This window comes from Symphalangus syndactylus, chromosome 13, assembly GCF_028878055.3.
Source record: "Symphalangus syndactylus isolate Jambi chromosome 13, NHGRI_mSymSyn1-v2.1_pri, whole genome shotgun sequence".
In the NCBI taxonomy this organism is placed as follows: Eukaryota; Metazoa; Chordata; class Mammalia; order Primates; family Hylobatidae; genus Symphalangus; species Symphalangus syndactylus.
The window spans coordinates 99,840,499-99,857,657 of NC_072435.2; the positions used below are offsets into that span (position 1 = coordinate 99,840,499).

Genomic DNA, 17,159 nt, shown 5'->3' on the forward strand with positions numbered 1-17,159 from the left:
GGAATTAACCTAAACTCCTAGAAAAGGAACTGAAAATATAGGAGAAAAGGCTGAAGAAAAGAGGAAAGGAAATGGAGGACTGTATTAAACCCTGGGTAGCAACTCTTGAGCGAAGAAAGAGGAAAAAGGGGGAAGAGGGGAGCTAAGTTATCTCTGAGGCAACTCAGTCTCATGGTTGCCTGAACTAGTCTATACTGCGGGAATAAGGTAGACTCCACTGGTTTCTTTGAAGTACCAGTGCGCTTCTTGCTTTCTATTCCTAGTCACAGATAAATTTATCAGTAGTGCAGTTTCTTCTTTTTAAGCTTCATTTAAATAATTATTAGTAGCACTTGGACCTTAGGTTAGGAAATCACTGTTTAATGACTTAAAGATTAACCAGCATGGAAATCCCATTCTTTATATGATTGGGGAAAATTATTGAACTTGAGATTGTTTTACTTTGTAGCAATGTCTAAAGGCAAATTTTTTTTGTTTGTTTGTTTTTGAGGTGGGGTTTCGCTCTTGTTGCCCAGGCTGGAGTGCAATGGTGCAATCTTGGCTCACCGGCAACCTCTGCCTCCCAGGTTGAAGTAGCAGGGATTACAGGCATGTGCCACTACGCCCAGCTAATTTTCTATTTTTAGTAGAGACGTGATTTCTCCATATTGATGAGGCTGGTCTCAAACTCCTGACCTCAGGTGATCCACCCACCTTGGCCTCCCAAAGTGCTGGGATTACAGGTGTGAGCCACTGCACGCGGCCTAAAGGCAGATTTTTAAAGGTGGAACATAATGCAAGTCTGCCTTTCTTAGGATGATCTAAGTTACATGTTAATAAAGTTCTTGGAGATCTAGCATAGAATGCATTCAGCACTGTAAATCACAACTTAATAATGCTTGCCTTGATATGCTCTGTGGCTCTGAGCAAGTTGTGTGGGCTGTTATCTCCTGAGAAATCCCTGTAAATGGTATGAGTAATACTTTATAAGCAGGTTGGGAGAATATAGTTTTCTAAGGCATTTTGAAATTCTTAGATGAAAGGGTCTTTATGTAGCAAATTGGTGTCAGCCTATTTTCCTTCCTCTGAGCCAGAAGAAAATAGGCACCATAGGGTGGGAAGGGTTGGCTTATCTTTTGTAAGTAGCTTTTGTTGAATTTTTTTTTAAATTTAAAAAAAAAAAATTTTTTTTTTTGAGATGGAGTCTCACTCTGTCACCCAGGCTGGAGTGCAGTTTTTACATAGATGCACTTATGGATCTACATGGATGCGATCTCGGCTCACTGCAAGCTCTGCCTCCCGGGTTCAGGCCATTCTCCTGCCTCAGCCTCCAGAGTAGCTGGGACTACAGGTGCCTGCAACCACGCCTGGCAAATTTTTTTGTATTTTTAGTAGAGACGGGGTTTCACCATGTGAGCCAGGACAGTCTCGAACTCCTGACCTCGTGATCCACCCGCCTCGGCCTCCCAAAGTGCTGGGATTACAGGCGTGAGCCACCGTGCCCGGCTGCTTTTGTTGAATTTAAAGTGGATGTGAGACGCTCCTAAGAATATCGTTCACTGTAAAAGCAGACTTTTTTGGATTTGAGTCTTGGAATTCTTAACTGTATTTTCACCTAAGATTTAAAACAAGTTTAAATACTAGTTTGTAATTGGCAAGACTTGGGAAAGATACGATCCTTTAATGATCCTGGGTCTCAACTTACCTTTCTTTCATTTTTCCTTTATTTCAGAAGAGGGATAAGAACTTTTTCTGAAGAGCAGTCAACTTTTCCTTTCAGTGTATAGGATTACTTCCACGAATCTGTGAACTTAATCTTTGCTGCCAAATAACTTGCAGTAGATGCTAGGATAGTTTTAAATCTATTTTAACTTATACATTCAGTACATAAGTGCATCCATGTAAAAACAGCTATGTTTGGAAGATCTAAAACCCAGCTTTTGTTTTTGAGAAGCCAACAATCTAAAGGGTAGGATCACATATATGTACAACTAACCGTAATGCATGGTGTTTTGAAAAATGCACGTATCTCCCTGAATTACCACTAGTTAATAAAATAATTGGGAGCAAATGGTAATATAAGGATTTTGGAGTAACTTAATACCACTAGATTTTGCTGTTTATACATTTACAAAAAACTTTCTGCTAATGCTAAAGAAATACGAACAAGTCTATATGCATAAAGGAAGGTAGGGCTAATTTACTTCCTGGTGCTATGAAACTGGCAATTGGACACGTGCAATTGTGGGTGTCTTTTTTTTTTTTTAAGGTGTACCTGTTGCAGGTTTGAAAAGCTGTTGATGCTCATGGGTTGTTTGTGTGCATGTTCTCTTTAAAAACCAGATGTGTATTCATTCCCTTTTTTTTTTTTTTTTTTTTGAGACGGAGTCTTGCTCTGTAGCCCAGGCTGGAGTGCAGTGGCGCGATCTCAACTCACTGCAAGCTCCGCCTCCAGGGTTCACGCCATTCTCCTGCCTCAGCCCCCCGAGTAGCTGGGACCACAGGCGCCCGCCACCGCGCCTGGCTAATTTTTTGTATTTTTAGTAGAGACAGGGTTTCACCGTGTTAGCCAAGATGGTCTCGATCTCCTGACCTCGTGATCCGCCCGCCTCGGCCTCCCAAAGTGCTGGGATACAGGCGTGAGCCACCGCGCCTGGCCATTCCCATTGTTAAGTATACTTTGCTATTTGCTGCTGGTGAGACAGATGACGAGTCACGTCTTTAACTGCACTTGAGTTTCCAATGACCCCATTAAATCCAATGGGTAAATTTTCCAATGAAGATTACTCACCCAATTTACAGATTAAGCTTTCATATCCTTAGATTGTATCTGAAATCTTCATAGCTTTGCCCACCTTTTAGGATTCAGAGTTACTACCCATTCAGTGTCGATGGCCTTTAGCTGTTGGCAAGCTTCCAAGTAAATAGCTCTTTTGCAGAGATCTCTACCCATTCTATTCTTCCACTCCTGGATGGTGGAGAACCAAAGTTCACTTGAGTAATGCGCATGCCCAGCACCCAATTTCCTGCAGGGGTTAGCACGGATATTGGAGGCTCCCCCGACCCCACAGATATTCGGGATGGGGTATTGGAGGGGGCTTGGTTTTTTTTTTTTTTTTTTTTGAGACGGAGTCTCGCTCTGTCGCCCAGGCTGGAGTGCAGTGGCGCGATCTCGGCTCACTGCAAGCTCCGCCTCCCGGGTTCACGCCATTCTCCTGCCTCAGCCTCTCCGAGTAGCTGGGACTACAGGCGCCCGCCACCACGCCCGGCTAATTTTTTTGTATTTTTAGTAGAGACGGGGTTTCACCGTGGTCTCGATCTCCTGACCTCGTGATCCGCCCGCCTCGGCCTCCCAAAGTGCTGGGATTACAAGCGTGAGCCACCGCGCCCGGCCCGGGGGCTTGGTTTTTAAGAGGACATGTGAAAGTAATTAACCCGATTTACATTTGTATAATGAGTCCAAACACCACCTTGCAAAAGAATTGAGAATTCAGCCTGCTTAATGGAGTTTCTGCTTTTCACGGTCCTTGGCCTTACCGACGGTTTACAGTCCAGCCAGATTTAGTTAACAAACAAAACCAGGTCGACCTCACTGCATGATGGCAGCGAGCGTTTTAAAGCGCAGGATCCTTAGTCTCCTCAATAGTTTTGTCTAAAGTTGTCCAAGTATTTTTTTTTAAAGTGAGGTGATCCAGTCTGTAAATGCTTTGAAAAAGAATAGCTGTCCCCTGAGCGGGCATTAGTCGCGTGTGAGGTCAGGGCCCATTATTGCGCGTGTTCGGAGCGCCGCGCTGGTCTATGAGCGAGCGCCTCGGGTTGTGGCTGGGTCGGGCCGGGGCGGGGCTGTCTTCGCGCGGAACGTGCTGGGGGCGGGTCGCGCCGGGCCGGGCCGCTAGTGCGCATGGGCGGGCGTCCTCGGCTCTAACTGCCGCCAGTTTCCACACGCTGGGAGGGGCCGTTACCTCAGAGATACCCGTGGCCGGCATGTCGGTTGAAAAAGCTTCCCGGAAGGGAGACGAAGAGAAAGGAGAGGAGCAGCTCGTGATCATCCCCGGTAGCGAGTACGCGGCGAAGCAGGCGGCGGCGGAGGGAGCGCCGATGAAGATGGATGTGACAGTGAGGGCCGCGGGCTGCTCTGACGACCTCAGCTCTGGGGAGGCCGACATAGACCCAAAGCTCCTGGAGCTCACCGCTGACGAGGAGAAGTGCCGCAGCATCCGCAGGCGGTACCGGCAGCTCATGTACTGCGTGCGGCAGAACCGGGAGGACATCGTGAACTCGGCGAACAACTCCTTAACCGAGGCTCTGGAGGAAGCCAACGTCCTGTTTGATGGCGTGAGCCGAACCAGAGAAGCAGCCCTCGACGCCCAGTTTCTTGTTATGGCTTCTGATTTGGGTAAAGAAAAGGCAAAGCAGTTAAACTCAGATATGAACTTCTTTAATCAGTTAGCATTTTGTGACTTTCTGTTTCTGTTCGTGGGTCTGAATTGGATGGAAGGCGATCCTGACAAGTTGAGTGATTGTGATGATAGCATAGCTCTTTCCTTCTGGAAGGCAATAGAAAAGGAAGCAACATCCTGGATGGTAAAAGCTGAGACATTCCATTTTGTTTTTTGTTCATTCAAGCTAGAACCTTCTGCACCAAAGCCCCGACTTGAACACCAGAGAAAAGTTCGCAAGATAGAAGAAAATGGGAACATGCCTACGAAGTTGCGGCAGTTGGACCTGAGTAGTTATCCAGAAGCGACAGAAAAAAACGTAGAAAGGATTTTGGGATTGTTGCAAACCTACTTTCGAAAGTATCCTGATACTCCTGTGTCCTATTTTGAGTTTGTGATTGATCCAAACTCTTTTTCTCGTACTGTGGAGAATATATTTTATGTTTCTTTTATTGTAAGAGATGGTTTTGCAAGAATAAGGCTTGATGAAGACAGGCTGCCAATATTAGAGCCGATGAATGTTAACCAAATGGGTGAGGGAAATGATTCCAGTTGCCATGGCAGGAAACAGGGAGTTATATCTTTGACTTTACAGGAGTGGAAAAACATTGTGGCAGCTTTTGAAATTTCTGAGGCTGTGATTACATATTCCTCATAGTAAAGATTTCTTAGTATAGGATCCTTTTTGTGTTTTTTTCTGAAGTTATCTCAGATGTAGAGCAAAATGTAAACTGAAGCACATGTTGTATCTCTTGTAAAGGGAAAAAGTATTTTCAAGAACATCCGACATTGTTTTACTGTGCAGCGTATTTTTCTTAGTAATTTATAAGGTCATGATCTTCTGTTATTAAAACATTCACTGGCATATTTATGGGAGCGTTTTATTGAATGCCCTTTAAGACTATTAATAAAAACAAGTTTTGGATACCAAATTAAGAGATATTTGATAATTTGCAAAATATAATAATTTACGAAAATCAGTGATGATGCTCTGTGATGCATTGCTTTCTCTGTCATAGGGAACCAAGGGAATCCCAGAAAGGGTTCCTAACCAGGTTGGGGAAAGAGTGGGTAAAAAACAAAAGTTAAAAAAAAAAAAAAAAACCTGCCTGTAAGGCAGTGAATATGCAACATTAAGACTAAAGAAGTCATTGCAAAGAAGACTTAGGATTTATGAGTGAGTATCCATATTCTAAACCATTTCTGTTATTGGACTCGGCAAAAGTAATGTCTTTGCTGTAGTAGTTGAGGTATCAGCCAAGGGCTGAAAGGTGAGTAGAAACACGAAGAGGGAAAAGGCATTCTAGGCAAGAGAACAGCAAGGTCAAATGCATGGAATTGTTAGAAGTTAGGCACGAGAGGACCATTAGATTTATGGAAAAACTATTATATTTGATAAGCTGGGCAACAATTGAATAACTTCATCTATTAGTATCCTCAGAAGATGTTTTTGTCAAACTATTATACGTTGAACACAAAATCTTGCTATCCAGTTGTAGTTTTTATCTACTGAATTTCTTCTCTGGACCCTAGTGTCCCTTTGTGGTTTTTGCTAGTACATAGAATGTCCTTCAGAATCTACGCTTTTTCATCATGTAACAACTTTGAATATTTGTCTCACTTTAATTTTGTATTTCTATCTTTTTTTTTTCCTCGAGACACAGTATCACTCTTGTTGCCCAGGCTGGGGTGCAGTGGTGCAATCTTGGCCCACTGCAACCTCTGCCTTCGGGGTTCAGGCGATTCTTGTGCGTTACAGGTGCATGCCATCACACCCAGCAAATACTTGTATTTTAATTTATTTTTTTATTATTTTTTAAAATTTTTTAATGATATTCAAACAAATGTTTAATTACTTGATGCTGATACAGTATTTTTTTAATTTAAAATGAGACGAATCCTTTGTGCCTTTTGAGGTTTCCTTTTAAGCTACATGCCTATATTATCTAAAGAATAACTTCTTAAAAATAAAAATAAAAGAATAATTTAACAACTGTACACACAGGGACAAGCCATAAGCTGCATCAACTGGATCCTAGATCCTCTTTCCCCAAGGGCAGTCCATTCTTGGTTCTTGGAAATACTTGTATTTTTAGTAGGAACAGAGTTTCGCCATGGTAGCCAGGCTGGTCTCGAACACCTGGCCTCAAGTGATCCACCCGCCTCGGCCTCCCAAAGTGCTGGGATTACAAGCATGAGCCAAATTTTGCATTTCTTAATAGGGCTTTAAATGCCAGGAAACTGACCCTGCTGAAACCAAAACATGTTAGTTTATCTGGATGTTCTTCACTTCGTGTAAAGCCGTAAAGGCTTTTTTCTTTCCGTTGCTTGCAGTTGTTTTAAGAATATAAATTACAACCTTATTTGGAGATTATTGCCAAAAGTTTGGGTCATTAAGAAAACAACTCGAGAAGGTGCAGTAAGCATGCCCATAAGCTTTCTTCCCCTTGATCGCTATAGGAGCTTAATTTTTGGTAGTCGTGGAATTTTGCCATTAAACAATACTTTGGCAAATGTTTAGGTATCTGTTACGCATAGCAGTGGCAAACTTTCCTAGTAAGTCTAGTGGTAAAGGAAAGGGAAATCCAAAGACTCAACAAATGACACCAAGACTGAAAGGGAGAATTTTTCTTTTTTTTTTATATGCTTTTATTTTTCCATGATTACAAACACAACTGAATATCAAATACACAAGAATTATACGAGGAAAAAAAATCAGATACGTTCATATATACATCACCTTTTCAAGGCTATTTCAATCCAGAATAACCTTGGTTTGCCAGGGCCAATAGAAGTCACAAAATCACCTTTAGTCAAATTTGTATGTTTGCTTTCTTCTATAATTCTAATACCTCCACCATCAACGACTTGAGATAGCTGCCAAGGTGTTATATAATCAGTGCCAGTGTCTTCATTCATTCTACAACGAAGGCTGTCACTTCACACTTGGAAGGTTGCACAGCGGCCAGGCAGAGGCGCTGCTCACTTCCCAGACGGGGCGGCCGGGCAGGCGCTGCTCACTTCCCAGACAGGGCGGCCGGGCAGAGACGCTCCTCGCTTCCCAGATGGGGTGGCTGGCAGAGGCGCTCCTCACTTCCCAGACAGGGCGGCCAGGCAGAGGCGTTCCGCACGTCCAGACGGGGTGGCAGGGCAGAGGCACTCCTCACATCCCAGACAGGGCGGCCGGGCAGAGGCGCTGAGAGGAAGGATTTTTCATGTATGGGGATGAGGTTCTTCACCAATAATATAGTAGAGGTTTTAGCAAAAATAGAACTTTCTCATGAAACTTGGCAAATTATTTTCTAAATTAGTTACTCCTTTCACATATGAAAGAGCGCTGACCCTTGCTAGTGTCTAGTATCCTTTGATTTATAGTAGCAGTCGTGGAAGCACCATTTGATCTCACTCATCCTCATTTCCAGCATGTCTCTACCAACCAAGTTCCTTGGGTTTTGCAGAGATCTGCTGTTGGAAGAAAAAGTACTCTTAATGACAGCAAAAAGATCCCGCCCCAGTACTTTACTGACAATCAGTTACTCTGTTGAATGTCTCATGTCTTTACTAGGAGTATTTGACAGTGATGATTTAAAAGCATTAATAGAGAATCTGGAGGCTTAGAAGAGGTAATTTTTTTGGTCTTCTCTAAACTTAATAGCTGTTAAAATATAGAGTTGACCACTTCTGTTTCTAGTTTTACTGGTTGGCATGACACCAACCAGTAAAATGATGAGGCATGATGGATTGCCTCATAATTTTTGAAATTTTGAAATTAAAGTGACTGCTTAGCTTGAAGAAAAAAGGAGATTAAAAATTTATAGAGGTTAAGAATCAAACTGCAAATCTGCTTGTTTCTTGCTAATATGTTTGTATACTGAATAGAAATAATATAACATCATGCTAGTCTGTCTATATACTGGATCAAGATTTGTTAGGAATAGGGCATTTCAAAATAGTGGAGATTGACACAGGGAAGCTCAGCAGAGGACACCGGTGTAAAATACATTCCAGCACTTCTTGACTTAGTTCCAGGCAATTTCCATTCTTCAGGAGGTGGAGAATTAGTAACTTAAAGGGATTAATTCCTACCAGCCACTATGCTAACATGCATTATCTTTCTTAAACTCAGCCATTTGATGAGGTCAGGAACCTGTTAGCTTCGTTAAGGATTAGGTGATTGGTCCAAGTCACCTGGCCTTGTGAGTGGTAGAGCAAGTATTTTAACGCACATTATTTCTGCACCAGAGCCATGTATAATGGTAGGGGGAAAAAAAGTACAAATCTGGCAAAGGATAGAAACTATGTTTTGGGGAAAAGTCAGGATTGCTTATTCCGATTTTAAAAGACTGCCACAGTTGAATTGCTTTCTATTTTGTGCCCTTTTTGGGGGAGCTTGGAGCAGTGTTTTACTAGGAGTGGGACTGGGGAAAGGGATTACTATGACAGGCAGGTGGAAGAAAAGGAAGACTATCCAATATGTAAGCCTTGCCAACAAGTGACACTTGCCTGCAGATCATCTCATATTCTATAGCAGTGGTTCTCAAAGTGTATGAGGCCCTTTTTTTTTCTTTTTTGTTTTTTTTTTTTGAGATGGAGTCTCACTCTGTTGCCCAGGCTGGAGTGCAGTGGCATGATCTTGGCTCACTGTGAGCTCCGCCTCCCGGGTTCATGCCGTTCTCCTGCCTCAGCCTCTCGAGTAGCTGGAACTACAGGCGTCCACCAGCATGCTAATTTTTTTTGTATTTTTAGTAGAGACAGGGTTTCACCGTGTTAGCCAGGATGTTCTCAATCTCCTGACCTTGTGATCCACCCGCCTCAGCCTCCCAAAGTGCTGGGATTACAGGCATGAGCCACCGCGCCTGGCTGCCCTTTTCACTCTAATTCTCTTGCATGTAAACTGTGAAGTTTTCCAGAGATTATATGACAGGTGATGTGGCAACAGATTGAATGGAGAAACAGATATGAGCTGTCTTTTGTTGTCAGACATTAAAGAGAATCGCAAAGATACAGAACAGTGCCATTCTTCTAATTAAAAAAAATTTTAAATAAAAATACTCATGTTAACATTTAATAAATATATTATTCTTAAATTTGTTAATGAATATTTTAAGTTTCTTCTTAGTTTTAATTTCTAATATAGTAAATAGGTAAAACCCACATTAACAAGCTCTTTGGAGTCTCAATTTTAAAGCTCTGTTTAAGATTATAAAGAAGTCCTGAGACGAGAAAGTTTGAGAACCTCTGTAGCAGCCACCACAGTCAGCGGACATAATTTCTAGCAATTGTAATTGGAGGAGTATGGGGGCATTTTTCTCCTTTCCTTGTCCCATCACTGTGCTACCTTCTACTGTTTGGGGGAGCTGTTTTCTACTGTCTATCTTATTTATATTTCAGGTGAAGTACCACTTACATGGAACTGAATGATAGCACTTCAATTTTAAGTTTGGTTAAAATTTAAAAACATAATGTTTCTTTATTTATTTTTTTTTTTTTGAGACGGAGTCTCGCTCCATCGCCCAGGCTGGAGTGCAGTGGCATGATATTGGCTCACTGCAATCTCCACCTCCTGGGTTCAAGCAGTTCTCCTGCCTCAGCCTCCCGAATAGCTGGGACTACAGGTGCACACCTCCACGCCTGGCTAATTTTTTTTGTATTTTAGTGAAGACGGGGTTTCACCGTGTTTCCCAAGCTGGTCGTGAACTCCTGAGCTCAAGCAGCCCGCCTGCTTCGGCCTCCCAAAGTGCTGGGATTACAGGCATGAGCCACCGTACTCAGCCTCATAATGTTTCATTCTAAGGTTAACTGAATGCTTCAATTGCCTGTGTCTTACCAATTGGTAAATTTTACCTACAGTGCTTAAAAATGGTGAGGTTCATTCAGAGCTTTTTTGGTAAAATCTGTGCACTGGTTGATACAATTTGACTTTAAGCTTCAACCAGGAGAAGCCAGGTTAGATACAGAATTTCAGTAAGGAACAGATTGTAAACATTGGTGGAGGGAGTATGTGGCTTTTCAGCATGAGGATACATTTTCTGGTATTTGTTCTAGTAGGTTTGTTGGAGGAGGGGGATTCCCAGAACCATGGTTTTCATTTAGACAACCAGTTATTGTGTTCTGTCACCATCTTTGCTAATTTCATGCAGATAAAATCAGGTTGAGATTAAAAATGATTGTATGTTATTTTTCCAGCAGAACATCTACCTGGATTTATTAGTTAACTCTTAAACCAGTAAGTCATGCTCTTTGAGACCGAGTAGGGAGTCACACTAGTTACTTGAAGCTTAATTGATCCTTTGATCGAATGGCTATTATTACCAAATTGTTTTTCCCCCACAGTGCTTTGTATTGAAGGAGGAACCTTGGCCATAATGCCAGTTGATGATTACTGGCTGTGTTTACCAGCCTCTCATGCTAGACCTTTTGTGCAGACTGTCAGGGTGGTGCAGTCTTGCCCCCACTGTTGCTGGTTTCCAGGTGTTCTCCCTTCAGTTCCTGAGCCACTACATATGCCGGCCATGCTGCCAACAGGTAGCCACAGTGCTGTGCTTCCTCCTTCACATTGCTCCACCGCACCCCCTTCCACATCCCAAGAACCTTGTTCTTCTGCTGACCCCAAGCTCTGCCTTTCACCCCCTACATCTGATGGTAGGCAAGAGAGAAATGTGCAGTTTGGGCTGGTAAGTTTGGGGGCTTTTTTTATTATTAAAGTTAAGACTTTTTGTTTGTTTTTTTAAGTGAGATGGAGTCTCACTCTGTGAGACTCCCAGGCTGGAGTGCAGTGGCGCAATCTTGGCTCACTGCAACGTCTGCCTCCCGGGTTCAAGCACTTCTCCTGCCTCAGCCTCCAGAGTAGCTGAGATTACAGGCACCCGCCACTACCCTGGCTAATTTTTGTATTTTTAGTAGAGACAGGTTTTCACCCCGTTGGCCAGGCTGATCTCAAACTCCTGACTTCAAGTGATCCTCCCACCTCGGCCTCCCAAAGTGCTGTGGTTACAGGCGTGAGCCACTGCTCCTGGCCTACTTGATTTTTTGAGAACATTTTATTGTGCTTGTTAACAACTTTCTCAGTCATTATCTCTTGTTAACGTAGATTTTTATTTTAGTAAGCGATAATATTAAATATATCATCAAAATATTGTATTAAACGAATATGAAATATAATTAATGTGTATCAGAATTATATTAGTGGAATGAAATGATTTTTTAAAAATTAAGAGTCGGGCCGGGCGCGGTGGCTGATGCCTGTAATCCCAGCACTTTGGGATGCCGAGGTGGGCGGATCACGAGGTCAGGAGATCGAGACCATCCTGGCGAACACGGTGAAACCCCGTCTCTACTAAAAACAAAAAATTAGCCAGGCGTGGTGGCGGGCGCCTGTAGTCCCAGCTACTTGGGGGGCTGAGGCGGGAGAATGGCGTGAACCCGGGAGGCAGAGCTTGCAGTGAGCCGAGATGGCGCCACTGCACTCCAGCCTGGGCGACAGAGCAAGACTCCGTCTCAAAAAAAAAAAAAAAAAAAAATTAAGAGTCTAACACCTAAATTATAAAAGTCTGTTACTGGCTAAGTATATGGAAACTAAATATTAAATATGAGAGACTTCATGCATATGCAAATTAAAGGAATGAGCTTTGCAGAGTTGTGCCTATTTAAAATATCCTACAAAAGCAGCAACTTTCACGTTTAACTTTTTATGCAGGTCGGTATTAATTGACAGTTTTGTTCTGAATTTTTAGATGTTATGCCCCAGCCAAACAGTATAGAAATGTGTTAAATAAATATTTGGCTGGTCTTTTAAAATTGTTATATTGAGATTAAGCTATGCCCGTATTTACCAAGCCCCTATCTTTAAAACCTAGTTTAAAAATTCTAGGAAAAAAAGGCTAATGATTAAACCTGATTTAGACCTAAGTTGGTTTACTTATGTAGAGGTACTATACGAATACTTCAAAGTAGTTAGCAGTGACAGTCTTTGTGGTTAATAAACTAAGATAAAGCAAGCAGCTCACAACTTTAAGGAAGGTTGAATATTTCCATCTGTATGCTGTAATTAAATCAAACAACATCTTCCCTTTGAAAATTCCTTTTGTTTTTCTTTAAGAAAAGATTTTCTTACAAAGCTTTTTGGACATTGCTGATTTTAAGTTAAATTATTTTCTCTTCTGTTACTTTTCTTTAGGCTTATCAGGAGGGCAGACTTCAAAAGCTACTAAAAATGGACGGCCCTGAAGATCTTCCCGAGTCCTATGACTATGACCTTATCATCATTGGAGGTGGCTCAGGAGGCCTGGCAGCTGCTAAGGCAAGGCTCCTTGTGTTGTGTGTTGTCTCGGTGGTAGTTAGAATATTAACATCCCTGACAGGGTTCTCTCTGCTCTCTGTGGAATTTATTTGATCCACTCCTGTGACATTTTGCACATTGACTTGGGCAGGACATGGACATCATAAGGGACCACTTTATAAATCATTTTTCCAGATTAAAATATACATTCCTTATATAAAAGTATAGGGCCCAGTATTTTGGAACATGTTTCCATTCACTTTAAGTTTAATTGATTTTTCAGAGATAATAAGGGTGTTGTGCCTGGTGTGGTGGCTCACGCCTGTAATCTCAGCACTTTGGGAGTCCGAGGCGGGCAGATCACCTGAGGTCAGGAGTTCAAGACCAGCCTGGCCAGTGTGGTGAAACCCCATCTCTACTAAAAATACAAAAATTAGCTGGGCGTGGTGGTGGGCATCTGTAATCCCAGTTACTTGGGAGGCTGAGGCAGGAGAATGGCTTGAACCTTGGAGGCCGAGTTTGCAGTGAGCTGAGATCGCGCCATTGCACTCCAGCCTGGGCAACAGGAGCAAAACTCTGTCTTTAAAAAAATATATATATATGTGTGTGTGTGTGAGTGTATATATATATATATATATATATTTATATGTGTATACATATATATGGGTGTTGTGTGGAAATGGTCTGAAATTAAGCAAATATATTTCTTAGTTAATATTTCTTAGTTAATATTTGTCTTGTTCACTTGAATGATTTCCCTGTTCATAACCCCTTCTCTCCAATATAAAAAAAGATGGGGAGCAATTGGGCTTCTTAAACTCATTTATTAAAAATGATTTGCAAGGCCGGGCGTGGTGGCTCACGCTTGTAATCCCAGCACTTTGGGAGGCCGAGGCGGGCGGATCACGAGGTCAGGAGATCGAGACCACGGTGAAACCCCGTCTCTACTAAAAATACAAAAAAATTAGCCGGGCGTGGTGGCGGGCGCCTGTAGTCCCAGCTACTCGGAGAGGCTGAGGCAGGAGAATGGCGTGAACCTGGGAGGCGGAGCTTGCAGTGAGCCGAGATTGCGCCACTGCACTCCAGTCTGGGCGACAGAGCGAGACTCCGTCTCAAAAAAAAAAATAAATAAATAAAAAATAAAAAAAAATAAAAATGATTTGCTTTTTGTGTATGTGAGGTTATCTAATAACCACTAACTCTGTGGTCTGAGGGTGACTGGGAAGAGGATGTATAAATAAAGAAGGTTAGGAGTGAGGCTCCTGGTTCCTGGTTCTGAATCAAGATAAATTTCCCATGTGAGGACCCCTTGGGCCTGTCATCCTTACCCAACATGTTCCTTTAAAAGATGGAGTGGTTATACTTCCCTAAGGTGTAGCTTGTGCTGAATCAGTAATGGGTAGAAGCTGCCCAAATACTGCAGACCAGTATGTAGCATGAAGCAATGCTTTGCTGAAAGTAATTGAGGAATAATACCTGATATATTTTACTCCAGTGATGGTGTGTTTGAAAGACGTGTAGACTCAGTCCTTTCAAATAACCTTTTGAGGTCTAGTTGCCAGTATACAAAGCTTATTCTCTGAGAACGATAAAAGATATTCTGCAAAACAAACTTCTAAGTCTTGTTTCCCTCCCTAAAAATATGTTTGGAAACATCATAGATATTGTCAACTTTTTCATGAGTGCCTCATGTGAAAATTTTAGGAAATCTTGTAATACAGAAGAAAAACTTCTTCAGTGTTCTGCCTTAGAAACCAAATTAGATTAAACTTTAAAATGATTTTTAAAATATCACCTTATAGGATACAGGTTGCATTAAGGGCTATAGGCTGTCAGTAAACCTGGTTTTTCAGCTACTTGGCAACTTGCTTGGAAATGGCCACTTTCTTTTTTCAGGTTATTGCTTAATCTGTTATTGTTTGAGTGGAATTATGTGAGAGAAGTCTAAGGTTTACAGACGATTCTAACAATTTTACTACTCTATTCTGCATAATTTTAAAATCTACTCTCACAACTATCTGAATATCTGTTAATTTTTATCCTGGAGTTGAACTAATCATCATGGTGTATGAAGTACCCAGGTATTAATTACTCATTATGCTTTAAGCTCCATAGCTTACAAAAAAACCATGGATTTTTAACAGCCCAATTCCAATCTGTCATGTTAACCTTTTCAACTCACTTTAATAATTTTATTTTCTAGGAGGCAGCCCGATATGGCAAGAAGGTGATGGTCCTGGACTTTGTCACTCCCACCCCTCTTGGAACTAGATGGGGTAAGCTTTTAAAATACTTTGATGTTGCCGAAGTAGTTTTCCCCTGGCAATAACCTAACTGGTTCCTAAAGCCTAATTTAAAAAATCAAAAACTAAGTTAAAGAAAAACCAGCCCCAAAACATATATATCTTTTATTTGAGCCAAGTTAAAATGGATCAGGTTAAATGCTAAAAATTTAGGTTCTTTGGCACAGAGTCCAGAAGTAAAAACCTTGTCTACAAGCTATGATTTAAAGGTAAATATTTGAGTAATCTAGCACATATAGGGGCTTAATAACTGAAAATTTAAACTTTTCGTATGTGGATTTGTTTTAAAACTACCTCCTACATTCAACAAGAGTTGGAATCAGATACCTTACTGTATAGCCCTTGCTGCTTCTGAGTCTTGATGAATTATATGTTCATAATATTTACTGAACATTTATTATGAACCAAGGCAGTGACAATATAGCAGTGAACTTGGCATATTCAAAGTTCATGCCCTTGTGGAGCTTATATTCTAAGTGGGGAGACAAAAGATACCTAAGAACTTTAGGAGTTGTGGTAAGTGGTATTGAAAAAATTATATAATGGCATAGAGAAGAAGTGGATAAAGGAGAGTTTAACTTCGAGAAGATTATCAAGGAAGACATCTGAAGAGGTGACATTTAGAAGAGGCCAAAGAATGAGAATGAGCCAGCTGTCAAAAGGTGACGCAGAACCTTCCAGGTAGCTTCTCTTTCTTCGAGGATAGCACATACAAAGGCCCTGAGGTAGCTAAAAGTCCTTCATGGTTGTGGCATGGATAATGGGAGCTGGAGGTGGTAGTGTGAGATGAGACCAGAGAGGAAGGCAGGTGTCACTGTTGAGGGCTTTATAGGCCAAGATGAGGAATTTGGACTAATCAAAGCATATAATTTGGACTAAATTGGACTAATCAGAGCATATAAATGAGCCTTTGAAGACTCTAAGGCAGGGGAGCCATGTGATAATATAAATTTTTTTAAAGATTACTTGGCTGCTTGCATTAGAAGGAACCAAGAAGCAGGAAGTCCAGATAAGGCGATGTCACAATTTCTGATTCATCCATTCAGCAGATATTTAATGTGTCAATCTGTGTCAGACACTGCTCTTGGTGCTAGGTATATCCCTTCTGACCTGTGGAGCATATACTCCAGAATGATAACTGATAGCATTCTACTCAGAGGACTTACTTTGAGCTGTGAAGTCTGTTGCCATCTTTCGCTCTTACTCATGTCATTTTGGTCACCTGCCTGTGTTTTGTTCTAATGGAAACAAGCTGTCACCATATTCTTTAAGCTTAGGGATACTAAACCTATTTTTAGGGAGCAAGGGAAGTCATGCATCCTTTAAAAAACCAAGTGAATAAGTGAGGAGTGCCTCTGCCCGGCCGCCCCGTCCGGGAAGAAGTGAGGAGCGCCTCTGCCCGGCCGCCCCGTCCGGGAAGAAGTGAGGAGCGCCTCTGCCCGGCCGCCCCGTTGGGAAGAAGTGAGGAGCGCCTCTGCCCGGCTGCCCCGTCCGGGAAGAAGTGAGGAGCGCCTTTGCCCGGCCGCCCCGTCTGGGAGGTGAGGAGCGCCTCTGCCCGGCCACCCATCGTCTGGGAGGTGAGGAGCGCCTCTTCCCGGCCACCCGTCGTCTGGGAGGTGAGGAGCGCCTCTGCCCGGCCACCCATCGTCTGGAAAGTGAGGAGCGCCTCTGCCCGGCTGCCCCATCTGGGAAGTGAGGAGTGCCTCTGCCCGGCCACCCATCGTCTGGGAGGTGAGGAGCGCCTCTGCCTGGCCACCCATTGTCCGGGAAGTGGGGAGCGCCTCTGCCCGACCACCCATCGTCTGGGAAGTGAGGAGCGCCTCTGCCCGGTCACCTATCGTCTGGGAAGAAGTGAGGAGCGTCTCTGCCTGGCCGCCCCGTCTGGGAAGTGAGGAGCCCCTCTGCCCGGCCGCCCCGTGTCTGGGTAGAAGTGAGGAGCTCCTCTGCCTGGCCGCTCCGTCTGGGAGGTCTACCACGGAGGCCAGAAGCAATGTGGGGGCTGGACGTGGTGGCTCACGCCTGTGGTCCCGGCACTCTGGGGGGCGAGGCGGGTTGATCACTTCGGGCTAGGAGTTCGAGATCAGTCTGGCCAACTTGGCGAAACATGAAGAATACAACAGACAAACCAAGCAACCAACTCAATGACAACAAAACAGGTCT

General features: G+C 42.9%; 2 protein-coding genes across 11 annotated transcripts in view; both read left to right on the forward strand.

Moving 5' to 3' along the window:
* TXNRD1 (thioredoxin reductase 1) overlaps positions 1–17,159 on the forward strand; it is a 187,339-nt gene that overhangs the window by 81,116 nt on the left and 89,064 nt on the right. For 9 of the 10 annotated variants that reach the window (XM_055235464.2, XM_055235465.2, XM_063615191.1 and 6 more), the window contains 2 exons: positions 12,595–12,717; positions 14,900–14,972. In XM_055235464.2, the coding sequence (XP_055091439.1) occupies positions 12,595–12,717; positions 14,900–14,972 (196 nt within the window). Of the gene's footprint in view, positions 1–10,756; positions 11,093–12,594; positions 12,718–14,899; positions 14,973–17,159 lie in introns of those variants that run through there. The other variant, XM_063615185.1, reaches the window with a different exon arrangement.
* On the forward strand, positions 1,209–5,350 carry EID3 (EP300 interacting inhibitor of differentiation 3). Its single transcript, XM_055235475.2, has one exon. The coding sequence runs from the start codon at positions 3,778–3,780 to the stop codon at positions 5,074–5,076; it is 1,299 nt and encodes a 432-aa protein (XP_055091450.2). The 5' UTR covers positions 1,209–3,777; the 3' UTR covers positions 5,077–5,350.

Coding starts and splice junctions, on each gene's coding strand:
- EID3 (XM_055235475.2), top strand. CDS start 3,778: ATGAGCGAGCGCCTCGGGTTGTGGCTGGGTCGGGCCGGGGCGGGGCTG.